Source organism: Phasianus colchicus, chromosome 31 (genome assembly GCF_987193195.1).
Source record: "Phasianus colchicus chromosome 31, bPhaCol1.hap1.1, whole genome shotgun sequence".
Taxonomy (NCBI): Eukaryota; Metazoa; Chordata; class Aves; order Galliformes; family Phasianidae; genus Phasianus; species Phasianus colchicus.
The window spans coordinates 219,387-245,309 of NC_143466.1; the positions used below are offsets into that span (position 1 = coordinate 219,387).

Here is a 25,923-nt window from a genome sequence, read left to right on the forward strand (position 1 = left end):
GAAAAGAAAAGAAAAGAAAAGAAAAGAAAAGAAAAGAAAAGAAAAGAAAAGAAAGAAAAGAAAAGAAAAGAAAAGAAAAGAAAAGAAAAGAAAAGAAAAGAAAAGAAAAGAAAAGAAAAGAAAAGAAAAGAAAAGAAAAGAAAAGAAAAGAAAAGAAAAGAAAAGAAAAGAAAAGAAAAGAAAAGAAAAAAAAGAAAAGAAAAGAAAAAAAAGAAAAGAAAAGAAAAGAAAAGAAAAGAAAAGAAAAGAAAAGAAAAGAAAAGAAAAGAAAAGAAAAGAAAAGAAAAGAAAAGAAAAGAAAAGAAAAGAAAAGAAAAGAAAAGAAAAGAAAAGAAAAGAAAAGAGAAAAGAAAAGAAAAGAAAAGAAAAGAAAAGAAAAGAAAAGAAAAGAAAAGAAAAGAAAAGAAAAGAAAAGAAAAGAAAAGAAAAGAAAAGAAAAGAAAAGAAAAGAAAAGAAAAGAAAAGAAAAGAAAAGAAAAGAAAAGAAAAGAAAAGAAAAGAAAAGAAAAGAAAAGAAAAGAAAAGAAAAAAGATTCTTTTCATCAGTCTTGAAATATAGTCTCAAATTCCTTTATCAAAACAGAAAGCATGGCTGCCTGTTTTTCACTGTTTGCAGTACTGTTTTTGGCTAAAGTATCAAATAGTATAAAATTATTTGCCATAACCTGACTTACCTGTACACTGAGCTCCTGGTTTCAGTCACCATGATGTTAGTGGCAGATCTATGTGTGGTTGTTTCTAGGTGAGCACCTAGGGCCAGACCAGGCAGGTAGGTTAAGAAGACTAATCACCATGGTGGTGAGGGGCAGAGGCTGGGCCTCTTGACAGGCTGCGCCAGATTGCATGTTGTCCACAGTCCATGGGTTGGACATGCCTGGTCTAGCTGGAAAAATCCTGAAGGACAGAAACACAATGTGTTGGTGCGTATATCAGAAAACTCACTTTGCTTAATGGTGAAAGGATGTATGGACAGGCACTTAATAAACATAACTGCGAGCCTTGATCTCAACTGACTGTTGTTTAGTTACTGAATAGAAGATGTGTTGTGGATTTTGTGACTGGACAATGAAATAGAATGAAACATTGGTTCTGTTTGTACATACTTTCAGTAAAGAATAAACATCATGAAGCTTGCTTTTCTCTGACACTCAGATAACTTTTCTATCACTGCAAAAATGTTCCTGGAAATCATAGAATGTGAAAAGAAGCCTACATTGATGCTGTACATAAGCAGCCTCTTGATAGCAGTTGAGGACTCAGAACTCGTAAAAATTGACTCAGCAGATCATTTTGGTATCCCCTAAATTCCCAGACATTTAGGCATGGTTGTAGACATTTCTTTAGGCGCTTCACTGAATCTGGATGAAAAATAATATTTCAAGAATTACTTCAAAGTAAGCATTTTTTAAAATGCATGTCTGACATATGTTGCCAAAAACAAAGGCAACTTTTTTAACATAATAGTGGATAATGTTGACTACCTAAATTTGAACTGAAATATATATAATTTATTAATCATTTATATGTAATATTAATCATGTACAAAATGCTATAATGGAATTTTTTAAGATTCTGCTGCACTAACTGCACAATGGAATGTTTTTGTTTGTGTGTTTTTGAGAAGGTCTGAAAGATTTAAGTTACTTTCCACCATGATAACAAAAACTAGTTAGGATTTTTAGAAAGTTACAAGCAGTCACACAAGAAAATAGGCACACAATAGAAGCAGGCAAAAATAAGGAAGATGTAATTGAAGAATTTATGATAAATTTTATTTTTTATTTAATTCAGAACATGAAATGAATTATACTAATATGTTGTGCCAATAACAGTGGACGCTTCCGTAGAATATAAGTGGGGAAGACTCTTTTCTTTAAAAAGATCAACATTTTAAAGAATTATTTTTAAAGAATTTAAATTATTAGTTGTGAATAGAGAGGAGGAAATACTCATAGAAATAATAGCTAGGGCACTAGTTACTGGTCACAGGTTAAGTGGCTTTTAAAGGGTTTTATTAAACAAATCTATAAAATTTTAAAGATCTATATGTTTGCAGTCTTTTACTGAACTGTTTTTAAAAGAGAAGATTCAAAACTCACTAGAAGTATGCCTGTTCATTGAAATGAAATTCTGTAGCTATTACTTCTGGACCGTGCATCCAAAAAAAGTTGTGAAAAATTCTGTCTCATTCTTAAAAAAATGAAAATAAGAATATATCAAATTTTGTAGTATATTATGCAACTTTTACATGAATATTGGATTAACTTTAAAAGATAATCATTGCATCCCTCAGTTTTCCTCCCTGATTTTGAATAAAACCAAACCTAGATAAAAGCTTGGTCCAAATGATAGAATTTTTTCTTCTCAAGACCAGTTGAAGCTAAATTTTATCAAACATTTCTATATATACAACTGAACAAGGCAAGGAAAAATATTTTAAAACTCCTACACAATTTTTTTACTTTCATGTCTTAGTGATTACAGTCTTCACAGATGCATATATTTGATTTTAGGAGGCATAATATGAGTAATTAATGATAACTCAGAAGTTGTCAACTAGTTAAGAAAATGCATAGGAAAGCAAATACATTTAAGAAAAGTCAGAATAAAATTAGTACTGTGGCAGTATTTGTTTTCCTGATGCTGGTTTTTTACATCCTATGAATTAAATTTATGCCCTTCCTCGTTCCTACTTTTTATAGGAATAATCCTTGGTCAATAGAAAATATATTTGCAATGCATACTGCACTTGCACAGGTTTTTATTCTGTTCAGATACAATCTACATACAACGTATCTGTTTTTTCCAATAGCTACTGGAATATATAATCGCTCATAAACAATGTTATGTTGTTTTTTTTTTTTTTTTTTCTTCATTAGGGGCTGATGTTATCAATTTTGATGGCCACGTAGTGCTACCATACAGATTCAGGAACAAGAAAATGAAAACATTGAAAGATGTCATCTCTCTGAAATTTAAGACCTCTGAAAGTGAAGGTGTAATTTTCCATGGAGAAGGACAACAAGGAGACTATATCACCTTGGAACTCAAGAAAGCCAAACTTTTTCTAAATTTAAATTTAGGTAATTTTTTTTTTTTTTTTTTTTGGTATGCTTTTGTGTCCTTTTTAACACTTGTTCTGGTTTCAGCTGAAATAAAGATGTCCTGGCTTTTGCTTAGTCATGGGAGCATGTCCATGGCCAAGCCAGGACAGGCCACTTAGTGGGAAAAAGAAGTCACCACTATACGCATGACTGCAAGGGGAGGGTGGAGCCAGGACAGGTGGCCAGAATTAGGCCAAGGGTTATTCTATAAAATATGACATGCAGAAGGTCATGACTACTACCCTCTGCTGATCTTCCACAGATGGGGAGGAAACTGCATCCCATAGTCTGAGGGGAATGAAGAAAGTCTTCAAGGCCTTGGGACAGTTGGTGAAAGGGTCTGGGGCACAAGTTATTTTCTCTTCCCTCCCTTCGTTTTCAGGTGATGACATGGGATGGAATAGAAGGATCCAGTCCATAAATGCCTGGCTACAAGACTGATGCTATAGGCAGGGCTTTGAGTTCTTTGATCATGGCTGGTTTTATAAGACACCAGACCTGACAGTAATACATGGAAAAGGTTTATTTCACAGTAGCAAAAGGGTTCTGGAACAGGAATTAGCAGGGCTCATCCAAAGACCTGTAAACTAAGTTTGAAGGGGGATGGGGATGTAGATTGACTTGGACTGGTGGAGAAGTGCTCTAGTATTGATGAAGGCCAGGACATGGGACAGACACCCCTTGAGGGTTGCTGGGCATTGGTTGGTATGGGGTAAGAACTTGCATTGCTGGCAGGCCACAGGTCAGCAGGGAGTTGTATTTATTGCTGTGGATTGGTCAGTAGGTAGAGAGTAATTGCACTGTGGCTGTATAAAGTATGCATTTATATATTTATAGTTGCATTTCTTCCCATTTTCCTCTTCTTTCTTAGTGTATAGTTTTTATCTCAACCTGCAATTCCTGTTTGTTTTTTTTTTTTTTTTCCCAATTCTCTCCCTCATTCCATCTGGGATGGAAAGGGGGAGTCTGGAGAGAGTGAATGGCTGTGTGATGTTTAGCTACGCGACAAGTTAAACCGCAGTTCTCAAAAGAACTTATATCCTTCTTTTTCTTCAGATATGGCAGGCCACATAATTTAATTTTGTGAAAATATTCATCATTCCTTTTATGTTGTTCTTTTTTACTTCCTGTCCTATGTCCCCCCACTTTGTGTGAGATAACATGAAAGTAAAATCAAAATGAAGATCAACAATATATTATTATTAGAAACTTGTTGGAAAGGATTGGTAGGGGATTGGGAGAACTGTATTTGCCTCAGCTATAATTTCATCTTCAGAAACTTGCAAAATTGTTGAGATTGGAAGGACTTCTAGAGGTCATCTCGTCCATCCCCCAGCTCAAGCAGAATCAGCTAGAGCAGGTTGCGCATAAGTACATCCAGAGCTTCAAGTATCCAGAGCTTCAAATATCTTCAAGAGTGGAAATTGTCATTATCTCATTTTAAGAACACAATCAAGTGGCTGTGTGAAAGAAAGATGCTGTTTTTAATGCTAGGGGAATAAGGATCACTCTTAAAAATCTGCAGCAAAAAAAGATTACTGTATGGGAAGCTACAGGCCACATGAGGTTCAGTAACCTTCCTACAAAGAAACAGAGCTTGAAGATAGGCAGGGAGAAGGTCCTGTTTGTTTTTTTTTAAGCTATACTATGAAGCACTGGACCCACTGAAGCTGGTGAAAATTCTCGGAAGGATCAATAACCTTCAGCAAAAAAGCAGTAAAGATCATTTGTAGGAAAATACTGTATTAAGCCATGGCAGTGTGATTTGCTAGAATGTGTTGTCAACTTGCACATCTTTACTGATTTTCAGGCATGCTCCAGGAATGCATTGTCTTCTCATGTATTTAAAACATAGAAGAATACACTGAGTTATTGGGCAGTGCAGCGATTTTTTAAACTTCTTGGTGAATTTGTCATTTGCTGCTTCACTTGAGATATATACTACCTACCTTTCTGGCTTACTTATGTCAGCCAGACTGCAGTGAAATATGACCTCTGATGAGCACAGCTACCCAGGCAAAAGTTTCCAGAAAGCACAGCAGTAAGCTGCAAAACTGTATTTACGTTAACTTTAATTGCCTCCCAGAAAAATTGCAGAATCACAGATGGCCAGGGTTGGAAGGGACCTCAAGGATCATGAGTCTCCAACCCCCCTGCCATGTGCACAGCCACCAACCTCCACATTTAATGCTAGACCAGGCTGCCCAGGGCCCCATCCAATCTGGCCTTGAACACCTCCAGGGATGGGGCATCCACAACCTCTCTTGGCAGCTGTTCCAGCACCTCACCACTCTCTCTGTAAAGAACTTCCCCCTGACATCCAACCTAAATCTTCCCTCTCTCAACTTAAACCCATTTTCCCTTGTCCTGCTGTTGTCTACTCTTTCAAAGAAATGACTCCCCTCCAGTTTGTAGGCTCCCTTTAGGTACTGAAAGGCTGCAGTGAGGTCACCCTGCAGCCTTCTTTTCTCCAGACTGAAGAAGCCCAGCTCCCTCAGACTATCTTGGTAGGGAAGGTGCTCCAGTCCCATGATCATCTCTGTGGTCGTCCTCTGGACCCTCTCCATCAGTTCTGTCTTTCTTGTACTGGAGGCTCCAGATCTGGACACAGTACTCCAGATGGGTCCCCACAAGAGCAGAGTGGAGAGGGACAATCACCTCCCTGTCCCTGCTGACCACCCCTTTTCTGATGGAGCCCTGTATACCATTTGCTTTCTGAGCTGCAAGAGCACTGCTGGCTCATGTTAAGTTTATCATCCATCAGGACGCCCAGGTCCTTCTCTGCAGGACTGCTCTCAAGGACTGCTCCTTTTACCTCATCTAGTGAAATGTGTCCCTACCCAGGGTGACACTTAGTAGAATGAAAAGGCTCTCACTGTGAGGGTGCTCAAACGTGGAACAGGTGACAGAGATACAGAGGATCTTCAATCCTCCCCAGATTAACCAGATATAAGTAAGCTTCACTGAATCTAACCTAAAGAACCAACAACCAATGCTTGCAAGTTGTATTCCGTTCAGAGGCTTTCCTCAGAAAACGAGTCAAAGAAGAGAAGCTATGAAGCAGCGGTGAAGGGACAGCTGTCCCACTTACCCCATTAGTCCAGTGGACAGTTCAATGGTACAATTTTCTGCACCTATACAAGGCATAGAAAAAAATGTAAGAAGTACCCAAGCAAAAGGGGTGCGTTGAGATCCTCTGGTACCATGGCAACACTGATGTCACCAAAAACAACACAACTAACTCAGTTTTCTTTAGTTCAGTAACAGTCTGTATGATTGTTTGCAATTTAGTCTTCATAGGAAACAGAATCACCGCTTTTCTCTCTACCTGAAGAGAATGTACACAGGGGTAAAGTGATGGGGGGACAGACACACTTATACATGCATCACTAAGCAAGAGCATCCGTAAATAAAAGCATGCTACATAAATGCCAGCTGTGGCTAAACAAATAGAATCATAGAATCACTCAGGTTGGAAAAGACATTCAAGATCACTGAGTCCAACGACCTAACCTTACTACCCTAACAAGCCTCTGCTAAATCATCTATCTGAGCAGCACATCCAAATGGTTTTTAAACACATCCAGGGATGCGATCTTTTAGGTAACAAAGAACTTTTTTATAGCTATAGTTTTATAAAGTTATTCTCTCAAGTTGTTCAATATACTTAGAACCAAAAGGGCAACTATGTACCATGAGAAATAAAGAAAACAAGGAGAGAGAAAACGAAGGAAGAAAGGAAGTAAGAACATGTTTATATTGAAAGAATTAAAAATCCACTACTTCAAGTTTCTGAAAAAGAAAAATAGAGATGTTACCATGCAAGGAATTAAGCAATAATTCTTTTTCCAGCAACCAATACAGAAATATGAAGTTCTGTTCGGAAAAATAAATGCTGAAAACAATTAATAATGTAAAAAAAATATTTATTTTCAGAACTTGCTAATTACATACATTCTTCTAAAAGTTTGAGGTTCCTTTATTAAAATAATTTTCTAATCTAGAAGTTATATAAGCACTTATGTGAAAAGGAAAGATTTATAGATTTCTCATGCAAAGGCTGCTCTGAAAGCAATGCCTTCTATTTTATTTTGTTGGCCCATGATATCAGAGGTAGATATCAGTAGTATAACAGTAGAGATTGAACGTTCCCACCAGTATCCCACTAGATTTTGTTGCCATGATGGCAGCATAGTGGCAGTCTGTGAAAATTATATCTGACACAGAAGTGCACATGAAACAAAGATATAACTGAATTCCTCCATGTGGAAAAAACAGCATCCATTGACATTCTTCAATACTTGATGAACATTCACAGAGATTTAACGGTCAGTGTTAGCATAGTGTGTTAGGTGGTGTGTTTCAGCAGTGGTGACAGTAATAGTGGATCAAATCTGCTGCTCCAGGCTTTTTTTTTTTTTTTTTTAAACAATACGCGCAGCATACAAGCCCTTCTTCAATCACCACCAAAAATGCATAGCTAGTCATGGTGACTACATTGAAAAATAATCTTCTGTAGCTTAGAACTTATTCTATTTAAATGGAAACTATATTATATAAGATTATGATGATACAATTTGATAAATGGGAAGCATTACTTTCAGAGCAAAGAAAATTTTTAAGGGAATGTATTTAAATCTTATTTAATTTATTGTGACGTTCTAAAAGATAAACAAAGTCCAAGTGTCCCATAAAAAAAAAATTAGTATTTCTAAATCAATTTTTCTGAAGGAGGGCCACAAAGATGATCAGAGGGATGGAACACGTCCCCTGTGAGGACAGGCTGAGGGAGTTGGGCTTGTCCAGCCTGGAGAAAAGAAGGCTGCAGGGTGACCTCTTAGCAGCATTCCGGTACCTAAAGAGAGTCTACAAAGAGGAGGGGAGTCAACTCTTTGAAAGGGTAGATAATGGCAGGACGAGGGGAAATGGTTTGAAGTTGAGGGAGGGAAGATTTAAGTTGGATGTCAGGGGGAAGTTCTTTACAGAGAGAGTGGTGAGGTGTTGGAACAGCTGCCTAGAGGGGTTGTGGATGCCCCATCTCTGAATGTGTTCAAGGCCAGATTTTATGAGGCCCTGGGTAGCCCGGTCTAGCATTAAATGGGGAGGTTGGTGGCCCTGCATGTGCAGGGAGGTTGGCGATCCACAATCCTTGAGGTCCCTTCCAACCCTGGCAATTCAGTGATTCTGTTATAACATCTGTACATTCATTGATTATACAGTATTCCATCAAAAAACCTTAAAAAATCTTTTAAAAATGAACTAGCAATACATACTCTTCTAAAGGAAATGCTGAATGATTTAAAAAAGTGTTCAAGTGTAATTGAAAAATGTTTGAGTATGCAACTGAACATCTTGGTGGGATATGTATGCATGTAAAATAGATCTTTTTTAAATCTGACTTTGATTATGCATCCACTGATGCATAACAAATGTACTTGTATGGGATACACATTGCTGTTGCAGATCACAAACCTGTGGTGCCTGAGAATATCCACCAGTAACTTCACTACAGCTAGACATTTAAAAATAATGGACTGCTCAATTTGCTGTGGTTTCAAGAAGTTGATACAAAAATAAAACATTTTTTGTATCAGACTAAATATATGTTAAAAGAATGAAAAATATATGTTAAATTTTAATATTTCATTTAAAAATTGTACCATTCTTAGGTGCCGAGTTGATGACAGGGCCTGCTGGGCTGCTGTGTGTGTCTGGGGTGCCCTGTGCTGGACAGCCAGAACCAAAATAGACCCATACCTATTACTGTTAACCACTAGAGATAAGAAATTAGCTGAAGTCTGTTCTCACTTACTTTCATACCAGAATAACAAACACTTGCAAAGAAACAATCACAACTATTTCTTCCTGGGGAGTAGGTAAACAACCCACACTTTAAATACTTATTAAAAAAAAAAAAAAGTTATTTTTGATCCTAAATCTGCAAAACTCTACTGTTTGAGGAGTACCATGGAGCAAACGAGGAAAATCACCACTTTTTATGATCTTCAAGATAAGAAGTCCCCTCTATGTGAAAACAAATAAGAAAAAAAAAAAAAAAAAAAAAAACCATGCTAGAGAGTACATTAGAAAAGAATTAAGCTTTCAAACAGAGCATGTTTTCAAAGAGATCTTCAAATGCTTTCACAGTTCATTTCCCTCACTCTCCATTGTTTTAATACAAGTACTGAGACATGCACCTGTAATATCAGAAAAAGTAAATACCAAGCTATGCTTGCAGATGTTGAACTGTGACTATGCTGGCTGAAGATCAATTACATAGAAATTGTAGAAATATCCAGAATAAAAATATCTAAAGAGAAACAGAGAAAAAGAGGGTTGGATGCTTCGGATAACTCTTAAGTGTTCTATTCACTGTCACAAACAAAGCTACTAAGTTTACAGTGACTGCTGATAATTTTCTCACATCTGTGATTCTTTTTTTCTCCAAAATGAAAAACAATTTTAATTACAATGATTTAATACAGTTGCTACAAATATGAGAACATGATTAGACAAAACATATGCTTCAAAATGTTTCTTCCTATCTATCATTTAATATTTTTATGCAGTTCCATCACTTCTATGGTCATAGAAGTCCATCTTTTCATTAAGACAGTTTAGTGAACATTATTATTATGAGTAATAAAATATTATGAGAGGTTGGCAAAGAACCATTTACATGGATTATGAGACCACATAAGTATCTTCACAATTTAGGTAGAAAAAAAAAGTGTAAAAGAATAAATATGTATTCATATGTTTACATACATATGGACATATAGTTCATTCAGCATAGGGAGTTCCAGTGGCCATCAAGACACTTCATCAGTTTTTTGATCGTGAAGGTTTGTTTGTTTGTGAGCATAGGCTGATGAAACAAAATGTCCAGTATATCTATCTAGTGGCACTGGACAAAAGAAAATTGGTTAGGTTCCACACAAGTTAAATAGTGGCTTTCTTATCTACTTTAAATATTCCCTGTGATATTTTGATGTAATATATAGTTTTGGAGAGAATGGAGTTTCTGTGAAGTACATATGGCAACCGTAGGAGAGAGTGATGGAGATATGAATAGTTGGTAGCAATAGCATGACAATGGCAAAGGAAATTACAAGTATCACAGAAATTTTTCTAATGATGAATACAGCTGATGAATGTGGAATTAATAGTGAAGAGGAACAATGGTTTCACTTAAAGTCACTACAGGCAAATAGGATTAACTTGTCAAAATCTGTTCAAGCTCTAATTTTTAGCACTTCAATATTTTCAAAACAGTTATTGTAAATATTCCTTTCAAATACTTATGGCTTAAGCCTTAACAGCATCTCCAAGTCTAATTTTTTTTTCTCTTGTAAATATTCACATGACCAAGATTTTGTTCACTGTACTATCTAAGGAGTAAATAATCTCCATAAAAAAATGTTCATTTCTTCATAAAATGATAAGGTCTGACTTGTTTATTTTTCTTCTTTTCTCTCCTTCCTTAAAAAGAAATCAGTCATACATCAGAATACTCTAACAGTAACATTTGACATAGCAAGATAGAACTAGTCCATGAGCAAAGGTATCAGTGACTCCATTCCACTCATGCCATAAGATTTCAGCACCCAGAAGTCCTCAGAAGATTATCTTAAAAAGTGCTGTCAAAGACTGTTCAATAGGAATGCTACTGGTTTTTTTGTTGTTGTTTGTTTGTTTGTTTGTTTGTTTGTTTGTTTTGTATGCATTAATCTGCTGCAGTATTGTGATTGAAGGAACTATTCGTATGGCAATGATTCTGCAGGAGCTTATTATGAACTTCAAAAATCAGTGATAAAATACAATATATATTGTAGTTGTCATAGGCTCCAGATGCCTTGAATTTGCTGATTGTCTAAAAAATTCATAAATGGGAACATGACGAGAGACATCTATCTATCATGTCTCTTTACTCTCTGTCTCAAAAAGAGCTTGAATATAAATATTCCATCAGCTTTACATTAATGAATTCAGTGGATACTTTGCCTTCTGTAACATTACTTTCTTTCCTATGACTTGCTTTTTGATAAATTTTTCCTATGGTTTGCTTTCTGATAAATTATGTCACTGCAAATGTAAAGATCCTTTCTCCTCTTTTGAGTGTATTAAATATATTATATGTACCTGAAACTCTACAAAGGGGATGGGGAGCAAAATGCCTCCTATACTGTCAGAAAAGAGCAAGTCTGACACTGCCTTATGACACTAAATATGGACAAGTCTCTGGAGCTGGACAACATGTATCTCAGAGTCCTGAACTAACTGACTGATGTGGTTGCCAAGCTACTCTAAATCATTTCTGAATATTCATGGCTGTCAGGTGAAGGTCCTGGCAAGTGGAAAAAGGAATCATCACTCCCATTTTTAATAAAGGGAGAAAGGAAAATCTGGGAGACTATCGACCAGTGAGCCTTACCTGTGCCAGGGAAGATCACAGAGCAGAACCTCCATGAATCTACTCTAAGGCATGTGCAAGAAAGGGGAGGGGGGTGATTCAAGAATGCCAACACAGCTTCATCAAGGATAGACTATGCCTGACCATAGAAGTGCTCAGGTTGGAAAAGACCTCAGAGACCATCAAGTCCAACCACAACCTAACCAAACTTACCCTAATTCTAACAACCCTCTGCTAAATAATGTCTCTGAGCACAGTAAACAAATGGTTTTTAAACACATTCAGGAAAGGTGACTCAACCCTGCCTCTGGGGAGCCTATTCCAGTGCTTAACAACCCTTTCTGTAAAGAAGCTTTTCCTGATATCCAGCTTAAACTTACTCTGGCACAACTTGAGACCATTTTCCGTCATCCTGTCACCAGTGAGAAGAAACCAACCCTGCACTTGCTGTAAGCACCTGTCAGGTACTGGAAGAGAGTAATAAGGTCTCTCTTCAGACTCCTTTTCCCCAGACTAAACAGCCCAATTCCTTCAGTCGCTCCTCATACGGCATATTTTCCAAGCCCTTCACAAGCCTTGCAGCCCTTCTTTGGACCTGCTCGCACCCCATGTCCTTTCTGTATTGAGGTGCCCAAAACTGAACACAGTACTCGAGGTGAGGCCTCACCAGTGCTGAGTACAGGGGCCAAATTACTTCCCTAGTCCTGCTCACCACACCATTCCTGATCCAAGCCAGGATGCCACTGGCCTTCTTGGCCACCTGGGCACACTGCTGGCTCGTATTCAGCTGACTGTCCATCAATATACCAGGGTCCCTTTCTGACAGGCAACTTTTCAGCCACTTCTTCCCAAGCCTATAGGGTTCCCTGGGGTTGTTGTGACCAAAATGCAGGACCTGACACTTGACACTATTGAATCTCACACGGTTCACCTTGGCCCATCAATCCAGTCTATCCAGGACCTTCTGTAGCACCTTTCTCCCCTCTGGCAGATCAACACTCCCTCTCAATTTGGTGTAGACTGCAAACTTACTGAGGGTGCACTCAATCCCCTCATCAAGATTGTTAATAAAGATGTTAAATAGAAGCGGCCCCTGTACTGAACCCTGGGGGACACTGCTCATGACCAGCCGCCAACTACATTCAACTCCATTGATCACAATTCTTTGGGCTTGGCCATCCAGCCAGTGTTTCACCCAGCAGAGCATACATCTATTCAAGCTATGGGCAGCCACCTTCTCCATGAGAATGTTGTGAGGGACAGTGTCAAAGTCTTTACTGAAGTCCGGGTAGATCACATCGACAGCCTTACCTTCATCCACTAAATGGCTCACCTTGTCATAGAATGAAATCAGGTTTGCCAAACATGATCTACCATTTGTAAACCCATACTTACTAGGCCTGATCCCTTGGTTGACTTTTAATTGGTCCATTATGTCTCCTGAGATTATCTGTTCCATAATCTTCCCTGGTACTGAGGCGAGACTGATAGACCTGGAGCTACCAGGATCATCTTTCCGTCCTTTTTGAAGATGGGTGTCACATTTGCCAGTCTCCAGTCCACTGTGACATCCCCGGTTAGCCAGGACTGCTGAAGGATGATGAAGAGTGGCTTGGAAACCACATCCACTAACTCCTTCAGCACTCTAGATGCAATCCATCTGACTCCATGGACTTTTGAGCATTCAGCTTCTGGAGCAAGTCCAAAACCATCTCATCATGGATTATGCAGGGCCTATTCTGTTCCCCATCCCTATCTACCAGTGCAGGAGGCTGTGTTCCCAGGGAGTAACAAGTCTTACTATTAAAGACTGAGGCAAAGAAAGCACTTAATACCTCAGCTTTATCCTGATCCTTGGTCACCATGTTGCCCTCAGTGTCCAACAAGTCATGGAGGTTCTCTCTAGCCCTCCTCTTGCTGTTGATATATTTATAGAAATATTTATTGTTGTCTTTTATCTTAATGACCAAGCTCAGTTCTAACTGGGCTTTGGTTTTTCTAATTTTCTCTCTGCACAGCTTCACTACATATCTGTAATCGCCTGGAACAGCTTGAAAAGCGGGCTCATGTAAAATCAAATGAGATTCATCAAACCAAAATGTAAGGTGTTGCCACTTGGGTTGGAGCAATCTCAGATATGTGAACAGACTGGGAGAAGTACTCAATGAGAGCAGCTCTGTCAAGTAGAACTTGGGGGTCCTAGTGGATAAAGAGCTGGATGTGAGCCAGCATTGTGCACTTGCAATTTGGAAGGCCAACAGTATACTGGACTGCCTCAAAAGAAGGGCAGCCAACTGGGTAACAGGAAGAAGTTGTCCCCCTCAGTTCTGTTTTTGTGAAGTCACACCTGAAATACTGTGCCCAGGTCTTAGGCCCTGAAGACAATAAAGATGTGGAGCTGTTGGAATCAGTCCAGAGGGCAGCCACAAAGATGATCAGAGGGCTGGAGCACCTCTCCCGTGAGGTTCAGGAAGTTGGGCTTGTTTATACTGGAGAGGAGGATTGTTTTTCTGGGGAGACCTCATTGTGACCTTCCAATACTTCAGAGGAGTTTATGAACTGGCAGAAAACCAACTTTTTTCATGGTCTATTAGTGAGAACGGGCAAGAATGGTTTTAAATTAAAAGAAAGGAGATTTAGGTTAGATGATAGGAGGAAATTTTTTATTCACTGTGGTAAAGGACTGGAAAAGGTTGCCCAGAGAAGATGCAGATGCTTTTTCCCTAGAGGCATTCAGTGCCAGTCTGGATCAGGCCCTGGGCAACCTGATCTAGTGGTTGATAACTATGTTCATGTGAGGGCATTGGAACTACATGATATCTAAAATCCCTTCCAACATAAGTCATTCTATGATTTTAAAATGAAAGCTACAACTCCCGTTGACTACAGTATATTTTTTTTTAATGTTAAATATTTTGTTTGCTTCTCTTCCCACACAGTTAAAATCTTTTCTAAATTTGACATCAGCACTTATTCACAGAGAGAAATGTAAAGAACATTTTCAATCTTACTGTAGAGGGAGCCTTTAATTTATTTATTTATTTATTTATTTTTGTGACTTCCAAGAGATCTATTAGAAAGTAACGTCACAGATCTCATCTGCAGTTTCAAACATAGAAAAATCTCAAAGCAAGAAGGCAAGCAAATAATTAAATGAATAAGAGCACCTTGAAAGGAAATATTTTGTAATTTTACAAACTTCTCTAGGGAATAGATGTCATCTCTAATTCTCTTTTAAAGTTGAACCTTTTTTTTAATTCACATTGCTGTGTAAGGAAGAATGTGGTTTCCATTTCTGACACACAAAAAATAATGTGTATTTTATCAGCATACTCAAGAAAAATAAGAACAAATCAATATGGCAATTAATGACCACGTATTTCAATATGTGGTTTAATGAGAGTTCTTAATACTCTGAGACTAATAACCAGATTGCTGTATTGTGCAATGAAATATTTTTTTAAGCACTAAGTTTATGACTTTCCAATTAAACCTTTACTATGAGAAAATGTGCAAGTTCTACATCTGAAATATGTTCTCAAATATTCTCTAAATAAAAGACTGCATTCAATATAAACCTACAAACTTGAAGAAAAATATATGATTGTAAGGTATTAAGCAACCTTTTGCTTTAGGTAATGTTTCAAAAAATTTTCACAAATTGGATTAGATGCCCATGTTTTAATCAGGCTTAAAAAATTGCTACTTATCTATACAGTCAGTTTCTTCACTGACAGCAGGATTAATCTGCAAATCTCACTGGTTAATGACAATGCTTCAATATACAATACTAATTATAGGGCTAAAAACTTTGCTCCTGCTGAATTCCGTATCTATGGAACAATGTAACTTTACATAAGTTGCTCCAAATAATGCATTTGAAAACAAGTTTGGAACTCTCAAACATTATTCTGTTTTTCCAAGAAGTCATAAGACAGTGAACTTTTCTTCTCAACTGCGCTGCTGCTGTCTACTGGTTTCAGCATACTGACTCAAGGACAGCCTGATTCCTGCTTCTAAAATCTACACAGTATTTTAGGAGAGGTTTTTTTTGTTTCTTTGTTTTGTTTGTTTGGGAGGAGAAAGAAAAAAAAAGTTCCTATAGACATATAAATGTAAAACATTATTATTAATGTCATTAACAAAATACTGAAATAACTTATAATACTAGCAGTTCAATGCTTCTCTTCGAGGAAAACAAAAGGTTAGGTTTCTTACTTCAGTTGTCTGTGAAGACAAATTTTATCAGTATTTTTTTAGTTGATTCATTATTTCCTTGATAGATGTGTTTTATTTTTCTCCAGAAATATGCAGTCTTTCAAGCAGACAACTTTTCATCCAGTGACAGAAATAATTTTGTTAGCCAACTATGCTTTTCCTCACATTTAGTTTCAGACTCCAAATTCATCTTGTAACGTGCTTACAGTGCATAAGATATCAATTTAATTAAAAAAAAAAAAAAAGGAAACAAAACAAAAACCTAAAACCTTTTGCTTGTAAATATTTTTGGCTAAAAAAAAACAAACAAAAAAAACAAACAAAAAAACCTACAACTTAAAAATATTTTCTTTTTTTTGTTGTTGTTTAAAAAAGTGTTGGATTAAAAAAAAAAAAAGTTGGTTTCTGTCTCCATATACTTGAATTTGTATAGTAGATATACTTAAATGTAAAAAAATGTAATCATGATGTGAAATCAACCATGTTATAGTGTTGGCTACACTTAAAACAGCATATAAAATATTTTAGTAGAGTGAAAGCACATAGCCAAGTCAAAGCAACAGAAATCACAAGATATTTTTGCTAGTTAATTAACATAATTGCTAGTTACCATGACAAAGTGTTTCAATAGGTCTTAAATCACTTGATGTCAATGGAAGAGTCTTCAAGATAGGTGCTTCTTAACTTGTTCTAACATTTTTTTTTTTTTTTTTTAAGATAAATCTCAAGTATTTATTTCCCCTAAAACACCTACAAGAATACTGTACTAAATTTGCATAGAAATAGGACATCAGACATTTACAGTTTGCAGGCATGTGGACTTCACGTAAGCACCCACAGGATCAAATTCAAGGAATGGTATTTAGAAACTACACTTGCTTTTCTTAAAACTTGATCTGTTGTGCTCTTAACCACTTGCACCATTGCTCATCTCGTTTTTTTTTTTTTAGAAGAGATTCTAAAGTTATACTCAAATATTAAAGGAAAAATCTCCGAAAAACATGTCATATTTAGACAAGGTGAGCTTCTTCAATTGAATTTTTACTTGTTTTATTTTTATCTTTGTCATCAGGCAATGAATTATGTCTTGTTTCCCTCTCAAGACCCAGCATGAAATGTATCTGAATGCTATCTTTTCCTCAACTGGTCTATTCAAGTCTTCTGCAAAAACAATTTTGAAGATCAAAAGTAGTGATTTCAAAGCACTCTTACTAATTCTAATGCTGTATTTCCTATAGAAGAGCTAACTAGAAACTCAGAATAAAGGATACAGTAAATATTAAATTAAGCTCCAGTTATTACAATTAGTAATCCTGGAATATCTTCATGCATTTTAGCAAAAAGCACTTGAGATTCAGATTTAATCTGAAATTCAAAGACAGTTTCTATTTAGATTTTTTTTTTTTAAAGGAATATAATGGAAAAACTTACAGTAGGAGCAGCCGTAGACCTCAATTCTTAACCCAATTTGGCCTTCTCCATTCCAATCTAAAGGAACTATACGTACATAGCGAGCAATGACTGGGTGTTGCAAATCATGTCGGACCACACTATCAGAGTCTGTGTTTCCAGGAAATGCCTAAGGGAAAGAATAAGAAAATTATTTTATTATTTCTATCTCATACACTGTAAAGATTCTGTTACGAAGGAAAATTTTAGGTAGTGAAGACCTCCGAGTGACTAGTTAGCACTTAAGTTTGGTTAAAATGTTTTCTTTGATACTGAGCAAATGAACAGTGGTTTTAAAAAGTTTTGTAGTGCTCACAACACAAACACTGTAGCACTGGAACCTCGTGCTTTCTCCACAATAGATACAGTAAATTCAGATAAGAGCTGCTGCTAGATAAGAAAGTATTTTGCATCACTGATCCATTGCTCAGTTACTAAAACATTTATAAAGATGTCCAAAAGGGTTGTTCTGTGACAAGATACCCATCCTCTAACAGATTACAAACAGCAGTCACTGTCTTGTAAACAGAAACACTGATATATCCTATTTCCTACAGCAGACCCTCCAATTTCTCAAATTTCCAGGAATACAAAGATCTTTCTTTATTTTTTATGTACTACCTTCTGGAAAATGAGCACACAGTTTCTCTCCTAACCATAGTTACCTCCCACAGCAAAATCAGCTCTTTTTTGACTTTGGAAGTCAAAAAAGTACAAAACACAGTACTCTGTCATGGTTTTATAATTTTGTTATCGGTATTCCACACCAAACATCATGTAAAGCACGGGTAATTAAAGAGTTAATACTCCAGTTCCGTGGACTGACAACTTTCTGGATGCCTGGTTCTCAGAAGAAAGGAAGAACTACACATCCCAGGGGACTTCATGTTCAGAGAGGAGGATAAGCCATGGGAGGGAGTCATGGGATCTTGCTCTCTGGCTCTCTTGCTCACTGCCTAGCAGTGTGTGGGTCTGCTCCCCAACCGTGTGCCTTCAGTTCAAAGTAGGCCTTTTAGTTTCGGACACTCTCTCTCTCTTATTTGATTTATTAGCCTCAATTTCAATTATATTATATTATATTGTGTTATCTTGCATTCCGATATCATGTTTAGTAAAATTAAGTTTTCCTCCTTAGATTGTTGCTGCTGTTCTGGTTTCTGGGCCCAGCTCCCATCTCCCTTCCCTTCCCCCTTTTCCGTCCTGTTTTTGGGACAGGGGGCCTATGGGCTTGCTGCCCCCTGTCGAGGGCACACGTTGATCTAGATAACTCCGTGACAGACTCTCAAGTAAAATTTAAAAATGACTGAAGTAAATTCAGTGCTTCTTTTGTAATTTTGTACCTCTTGGTAAAAGATTTCATAGTACTCTGCTTAAAAGTAAATGATACCTATCTGTTAACATAACAGATTTTATTGTCTTTTCATCTCATGCACAAACCATTTGTTTTCTAATGGTAAATGTTAAAGATTGCCATTTAGTTATTTTCAGCATTTTCAGAGAAACATCATAAGTCTTCATGAGTAATTTTCAATAAAACGAGTATCTTGGAGCAGTAAACAAAGAAAGGTGATCTTTGCCACACAAATAAACCCACATAGAATCCTATAATACATTCAAGTACTGGAAATAAAAAGAAATGAAGAAACAACTAGGCTGTAAATGTATCTACTGCAAAATATAGTCATCAAAATTTTGTAAAGCCAAAAATTTAGGTTGACACTTTGCATATAGATACAGCACTAGATATTTCAGATGAGTATCCATCTTGTATACTGCACAGTAGATCTAGGTGTAGGTAAAGATTCACAGAACCCTTTCCTTGATGAGCTAAAAAAAAATAATGCATGTAATATTTTTTATAAGGTTGGTTGTTTGTACTGCTGCAATTATTGTGCTAAATAATGATGAAGACACTCGTGGCTTCATAGTAAAACTTGTTAGGTACAAAAATTAATGCCTGTGAAGCACTTCCATATTTGAGTGCTAAGCATTTATGAGAAATACAATAGTTCTGTATTCTGAGCTGAATAGCAGACAGACAACAACAAAAAGCACAGGCCGAACAAGAACTAAACAATCTATTGAATAACTGCCTACCATCTCAGATTTAATGCTGTTATGTCCGTGTTAGCAATGCCTCTGTACCATCAAAAACTATGGCAGAAAGTCACAGAGGTTCAAAGGACCGCTTTGCAACAAGCTCCTCGTATACTGCATGAACATTCTTTCATCCCTGCAGCACTCTCAGCTAAATCAGGATCGCCCCACAGAAATAATTCATTTTCACTGCTAACAGCCTTGCGAATTGGCCTACCACAGCTAGTACCATTTTCAAGACCTGCTGCTTTGTGCTGCCAATCAAGTTTCTTAGCTCCTCTCCCCCCTGCCCCAATGGCAGTCACACTTCATGATCTCTGCTTTCCATGCTGGAGCTGCAGCCAGTTGGACTTCGGTTTCTCAAGTCCCTTTCAGTCTCAGGAGGGAATAAAACAGCCAGAATGGAATGGATGCAATGCGGCTCTCTCTAGGACACCTGCTGCCTCAGAAGAGTTCACATCTACTGGACAGCTACAGAGCTCCTACAAAAGCATCACACACAAACAAGGAAGGAAAGAAAAACCCAGGACACTGTGCAGGGGTCCTACCTCTCACTAGGTGATACCTGTTCCGTGTACAGAGGATGGACATAAACTGCACCTCATCTGTTCCCCACTTCTTCTCCCCCGCTTCGTACAGGCACTTCAAGACATTAGGGGTGACAAAGTAAGGCTCATGGAGAAGACTGGGCGTACAGGAGATCTTAAATCCCTTGCAGCTAGAGCACTGCTGGCGCGTACTTGTCTAGATCACGGATATTTTCCAACAAGCACCTACCAGGCACGGCAACCCACAGCCAAAATCTCATTGCCCCTGCCAAGTAGCCAGCCTGTCGAGAGACCTCTCATTAGAGACTTGCAAACAAGGCTAAAAGCATTATTTCCATTTCACAGGCTGGCTTCTCTTCACCATGCATCACCTGCTCAAGAATAGATTGGGAAGCACATTACTACGCACCTGAGCATCTTGCTGAGCATGGGCATCATCCACATACATTCCTTCATCTCTGTTTCCCTGCAAAGACACAAGGATAGAAGACTCAGTTCACCAGAGCATCTACTGGAAGCAACTCCTGAGAATTCCCCACTCATGAAAAGCTGCTGGGGATGGATAATGGAGTCCTTCAAAGGGAACACTAGCTTACAAATGAAATGCAGCTCAGATGTACTTTGGGCTTCCTTCTGAAACGAGCAGCAACCGACTTCACTGGGACATTTAAAGAAGAGCCCACAGCACTCATGCACACCCAGAGTCAGAGTTCCCTCCCCGGAGAGGCTGGGTTTGAGGAGCAGGTCATGGGACACACAGGGTGAGAAAAAGCCAGCCTGGAGCTCCTCACCACTGAGTGCAGAGCTGTGCCCACAGCTCTGAACATTCACCCCCTTCTCCCCTCAGCTTGGCTCACCGTTGCGAGGGACACGAGGACCCTTCGAAACATGGGAGATGTGTCAGATACGATGCCATCCTCAAGGGAGCAGCCATATTCCAGCAAGAACACACACACAGCACCCGTTAGGAGCAGGGCCACCACCTGGGTGCTGCCCACAACATTTGCCAGCTGTAACCTAGCTAAGTACAGAACTGTGCCCAGGGCTCCCAGCAGCACTGCAGCACTCCAGCCATCATCATTAGTGCTACAGCCTCCAATTAAGAAGCGCAGACAGAAGGAAACTGACAAGAGAGCCTTTCGCACTCCTTACGAAGCTTGTAGTTCTCATTAATGCGACAAATCTCTCCATTGGTGCGAGAAGCCAGAATTTCCATTGGGCAACCTTCATCTGCTCCTGCTCCCTAGGGAATCACCAAGGCAAGACTTAAGATACCAGCACCTGCTTGTGAAGTGCAACCAGGTTTCTTTAAGAGAGAGAAGACATGCATAACAAAGCAGTAAGTCCTTGGCCAGAACTTAAGCAATACAAAAGGAAGATTTCCAAACCTTCACAGCCCTCCTTAGTTCGTGCACGTCATACATGGTGGTGGGAGTCATCACCCCAATGATCACCCTCTCAAAATTCCCACTCAGCTCCGACTTCAAGTCATCAATCAAATCCTAGAAGGCAAAGAGGAGAAAGGAGTTGGCAGAAGGGACGGCCTTTGAGGACAGAGGAACTGAGCTGTTCAGCACTCCTCTTCAGGCTCCAACCCTCCTTGCATCAACAACTGCTCTGAACTGAACAAGAACAAAACAACCTTGGTCAGGTGAAGTCTCTGCCGACCTTTCTCTTGTAGAGATTGGGTCGTTTTTCACTTTGCGCCCAAGTGACACAACCACGTTCATGCATCTCTGCAGACCACCCACCCTGCCAGTAGTGCTCTTAGAGGTGATCAGAACTTGCTGACGCTGGGAAACATTTAGTTTGGTCAAGACGTCAGTGATGGCATCTTCATCCATGCCTGCAAGAAACAAATGGAAGCTAGTCAGGATGCTTGCACAAGGATCAGAAGTGCCCTCTGGTCTTGTGCCACCTCCAGTCCCTCACACAGCCGGCTCTCAACAGCTCCAGGACTACATCGATGCACACAAAGCTGCCAGGACCCAGGCCACCAGAGCAGCTGCATTTTGGGACACGAAGGGCAGTTCTGTTTCCACTTTCCAACAATTTTTAGGGCAGTTGTGCAGCAGAGCAGTGCAAGCAGCTATGCTTCCCTCTATCAAACCACCAGAGCAGCCATTCGCAGTGCTGGGGAAAAAATAAAAGTTGACCATGGAGGGAGATCAACTTAGCAAAGCCCTTCATGGCCTTCCTGAGAGCCTGCGCTTCTTGCTCAGCGCTGAAACTTGAGACCCCCTCGATTGTTGCCTAAGGCCACAAGAAAAGGATTTAGCAAAGGCAGACCGACGCACGCAGAGTTGAACTGGAAAAAAAAAAGAAGACAAACATAAAAGATGTGAACACAGAGATAGTAAAACTCCACCCACACAACTGATGCTTCTCTCTCACTTCTGTCTCACACGGCAGCCTGTTCTAGTGGGACTTCCCAAGCATATCAGAAAGAAGCCACGGGGGCACAACTGCATGGAGAACATATCTCCATGCTGCTGCCCACGGAGTACCTGGTTTCCAGTGAAACAAAAGCTGGACCACCCGGCATCTGTGTTCAGGCCCACCAGGCCTTCTTCCTAGCAGTTCTCCACGTCAATCATAAAGCAATGCGCTCCCATCATAGCCCTAGTCCTGACTTCTCTTGTAGCAGGTAAGGACCAGTATTCTGCACCATTCCTTTTGCTCTGCTCGGCACTGGGGAGGCTGCAGCTGGAGAACAGCGTCCAGCTCTGGGCTCCCAGTACAGGAGACAGCTGGACATGCTGGAAAGAGTCCAACGCAGGGCTACCAAGATGGTGAAGGGACTGGAACACCTCTGCCATGACAAGAGGCTGAGAGAGAGGGGGCTGCTCAGCCTGGAGAAGGGGAGCTCAGGGGGATCCCACCCACGGCTGTAGAAGTTCTGCACAGAAGTTTGTCCTGATATCCAACCTAAACTTACCCCATGCCTGTGTGTCCTGCGGAACCCCACAGATGTGACAGTGGGCTGCTTCTCAAAGGAAACCAGTGCTCGGCGTCGGGAGCGGTGGAGGAAGCAGCTGATCCTGCCAATAACGCTGCCATCGCGCGTCCCTCCCCGGGACTCCCACACCTTCCTCTCCCCAGCCCGGCTCGGCTCCTCGCAGGCTGCAGACACTGCTGAGGCACTCGCGCTCCAGGCCGTCATCTTCTTCCCGTGCCGCCGGACCGCTCTCTGCAGGGCTGCGCTGAGCTCCTGCTGCTGCACCAGAACCGCAGCTCCCGTGCTGACGGACGGCGGAGCTTCGTGCCGGCACCCACAGCACGCGGCCCCCGGGCTGCTGGCGGCACGGCAGGATGCTCCCGTCCCCGCCTCCCTCCCACCGCCCCTCGGCTCCGGCATCCTCCCGTTATCCGCCTGAGGAAACGAAGGCCCCGCACAGGGCTCTGGACGGGCTGACCGACGGCTGATGCCAACGGAACGACGTTCAACACCGCCACGCGCCGGTCCCGCACTTCGGTCACGACGACCCGAGGCATCTCTGCAGGCCGGGGGCAGAGCGGCTGGAAGGCCGCGCGGAGGAAAAGGATCCGGGGGCGCGGGCCCCGGGGCCCCGGAAGCGGAGCGGGCGCGCGGAGCGGGGCAGCGCCGCGGGCAGCCGGGCCGGGGCCACGCGGGACGCGCGCGATGATGACGCAATGACGGCGCGACCGCGGGCGCAAACGACCCCGCCGGGAGCGCCCGCCCCGTTCCGCGGGCCGACCAATAGGAGAGCGGGAGAGGCGGGGCCGAGCGCGGGCTCTCCGCCAATGGCGGCCGCGGGATTCCGTGCCGGGAAAGCGGCGCTCCGCCGCCCCGCGTCCCCGCCGCCGCCCGCCCCGCGCCTCGGGGCCCCGTCCGTCCCGCGTCAGAACAGAGCCGTCCTCCGGAGTCGGCGTCGCGGCGGGGCGCCGCCGGCTGAGAACCGGCGGCTGACTGCGAGCGGCGGGACGCCCGGTGTCCGGGAGCGGCTCCTGGCCGAGCCGGGCAGCCCCGAAAGAGAGGGACCGACCCCGCCGATCGAGACGCGTCGGAGCCCGGCAGAGTCGGGCGGCCGCCTTCGGTTCCGGCTCGGCTCGGCTCGAACGGTCAGCAGCGCCGTGCTGAGCCGCTGCCCCGCAGGCGGAGGACTCGACTGCCGTTTTCTGTATTCACGTCTGTCCGAGAAGAAAGCTGGCGGCGCTGGCGCTGACCAGGGAGAGGGAGGCCGGGGGCCGGAAAGCTCTCGGGCTGCGGCTCCAGGGCAGGCAGAGGAAGTCACGGCGCCGGTGACATCAGCCGGGCTGCTGGGACCTGCGTGCTGTCACGCTGCGTTTCCGTGACGACGGCGGGCTCTCCCCGAGGAGCCGAGGGCAGCTTTGCTGCTGAGTTCGTTACCCGACGAAGCCCGACGCGGGGGGGCTGGGCAGACAGTCTTGCCAAAGAGGCCCGTGCTGCAGCAAGATTGACAGCACGACGCCTTTTGTTCCCCTTGAGCCCTGGCCAGGCTTCGGGGCGAAAACCAAGAGGAGAAAGAGGGCAGCGGCTGTTCCCTCGGACTGCTCCGTACATTGGTTTACTGTGTGCTAGAAAGGCTGGAGCTGCTTGCAGCGGCTCTGGACGCCTCACTCGTGGGATGGATGCATTGCTGTGCAACTTCCCCATGGCTGGGAGAGGTTCTTCAGATCCTCCCTGCAAACGGGGCTCCCCAGTGACTGCGGATCTGGCTGATGGTAAAGTGCTGGGGCAATTGGTCGTGGATCTTTCTTCACCACTGTGTTCACGTGGCAATGAGTAGGCCCACTGCCTTGCTTATTCCCTTTACTGCTAAGCTTCTCTTTTGGCTATAGACGCTGCCAATATTACTGTTGGTTTTATTTTGTCATAGGCAGTAAAATAAGCCTATCCCAAAGACGTTGGTGTCTTTGTTGCAGCTGTTGAGCCCACCGATTGGCACAACAGCATTAACACATGATGGGCACGTAACTTGGACATCAGGAACGTGACTTCAAAGGCTTCAAAGCATCGGGAATGTCTCCTTTGGAGAGAGACTGAGAGGTTTGGGCTTGTTGAGCCCGGAGAACAGAAGGCTCATGGGAGACCGTGTGGCTGCCTTTCAGTACACGGGGCCTCACAGATCACCCTTGCTGAGGGTGAGCACTATTCCCTCATTGAGGACATTGATGAAGATGTTGAACAAGACCGGACCCAGCACCGACCCCTGAGGAACACCGCTGGTTACAGGTCTCCAACCGGACTCTGCACCGCCAACGACGACCCTCTGCGCTCTGCCAGTCAGCCAGTTCTCAACCCACCTCACTGTCCACTCATCTGTCCACACTTCCTCAGCTTTGTCATAAGGATGTTGTGGGAGACGGTATCAAACGCCTTGCTGAAAGCAAGGTAGACTACATGCACTACATCCACCCAGCCAGTGACAACATCGTAGAAGGCTACCAGGTTGGTCAAGCATGCCCTCCCCCTGGTGAACCCTTGCTGATTACTCCTGATAACCTCCTTTTCTTCCAGTTGTCTGGAGATGGCATCCAGCACAAGCTGTTCCATCACCTTTCCAGGGACAGAGGTGTGCCCAGGTGGCCAAGAGGGCCAACAGCATCTTGCATTAGAAATAGCGTGGCCAGCAGGAGCAGGGAGGGAATCATCCCCCTGTACTCAGCCCTGGTGAGGCCACGCATTGAGCGCTGTGTTCAGTTTTGGGCCGCTCACTACAAAAAAAGACATTGAGGCCCTGGAACGTGTCCAGAGAAGGGCAACAAAACTGGTATGGGGTCTGGAACACAGGCCTTACGAGGAGCGGCTGAAGGAGTTGGGGTTGTTCAGTCTGGAGAAGAGGAGGCTCAGAGGAGACCTCATTGCAATCTACAACTTCCTGAATGGAGGCTGTGATGAGGAGGGGTTTGGCCTCGTCTCCCAGGCAACAAACAGGACCCGAGGAAATGGCCATAAGTTGTACCAGAGGAGGTTTAGGTTAGACATAAGGAAGAACTTGTTCTCTCAGAGAGCAGCCAGGCACTGGAATGGCTGCCCAGGAAGGTGGTGGAGTCGCCGTCCCTGGCAGTGTTCATGAGGCATCTGGATTAGGAGTTACAGGATATGGTT

The 25,923-nt window shown here is 41.8% G+C and overlaps 1 protein-coding gene across 10 annotated transcripts; it reads right to left on the reverse strand.

The window, feature by feature from the left end:
• Positions 1-600: 600 nt before the first annotated feature.
• Positions 601-23,480, reverse strand: LOC149914091 (annexin A4-like). Of its 10 annotated transcripts, XR_016460632.1 has the most exons (6): positions 21,581-23,480; positions 21,218-21,331; positions 20,982-21,072; positions 20,239-20,295; positions 17,167-17,314; positions 4,012-6,238 (listed from the first exon to the last, which is right to left on the reverse strand). XR_016460632.1 is itself a non-coding variant. In XM_090127702.1 (5 exons), coding segments are annotated over exons 1-5 (414 nt in total). In that variant the 5' UTR covers positions 21,674-23,479; the 3' UTR covers positions 601-892. The 10 variants fall into 10 exon arrangements, 8 of the variants coding, with proteins under 8 accessions (XP_089983828.1, XP_089983824.1, XP_089983827.1 ...); XM_090127702.1 differs by lacking the exons at positions 4,012-6,238; positions 20,982-21,072 and adding an exon at positions 601-894 and having other exon boundaries at positions 21,581-23,479; XM_090127698.1 differs by lacking the exon at positions 20,982-21,072 and having other exon boundaries at positions 21,581-23,479.
• Between the last annotated feature and the right edge of the window lie 2,443 nt (positions 23,481-25,923).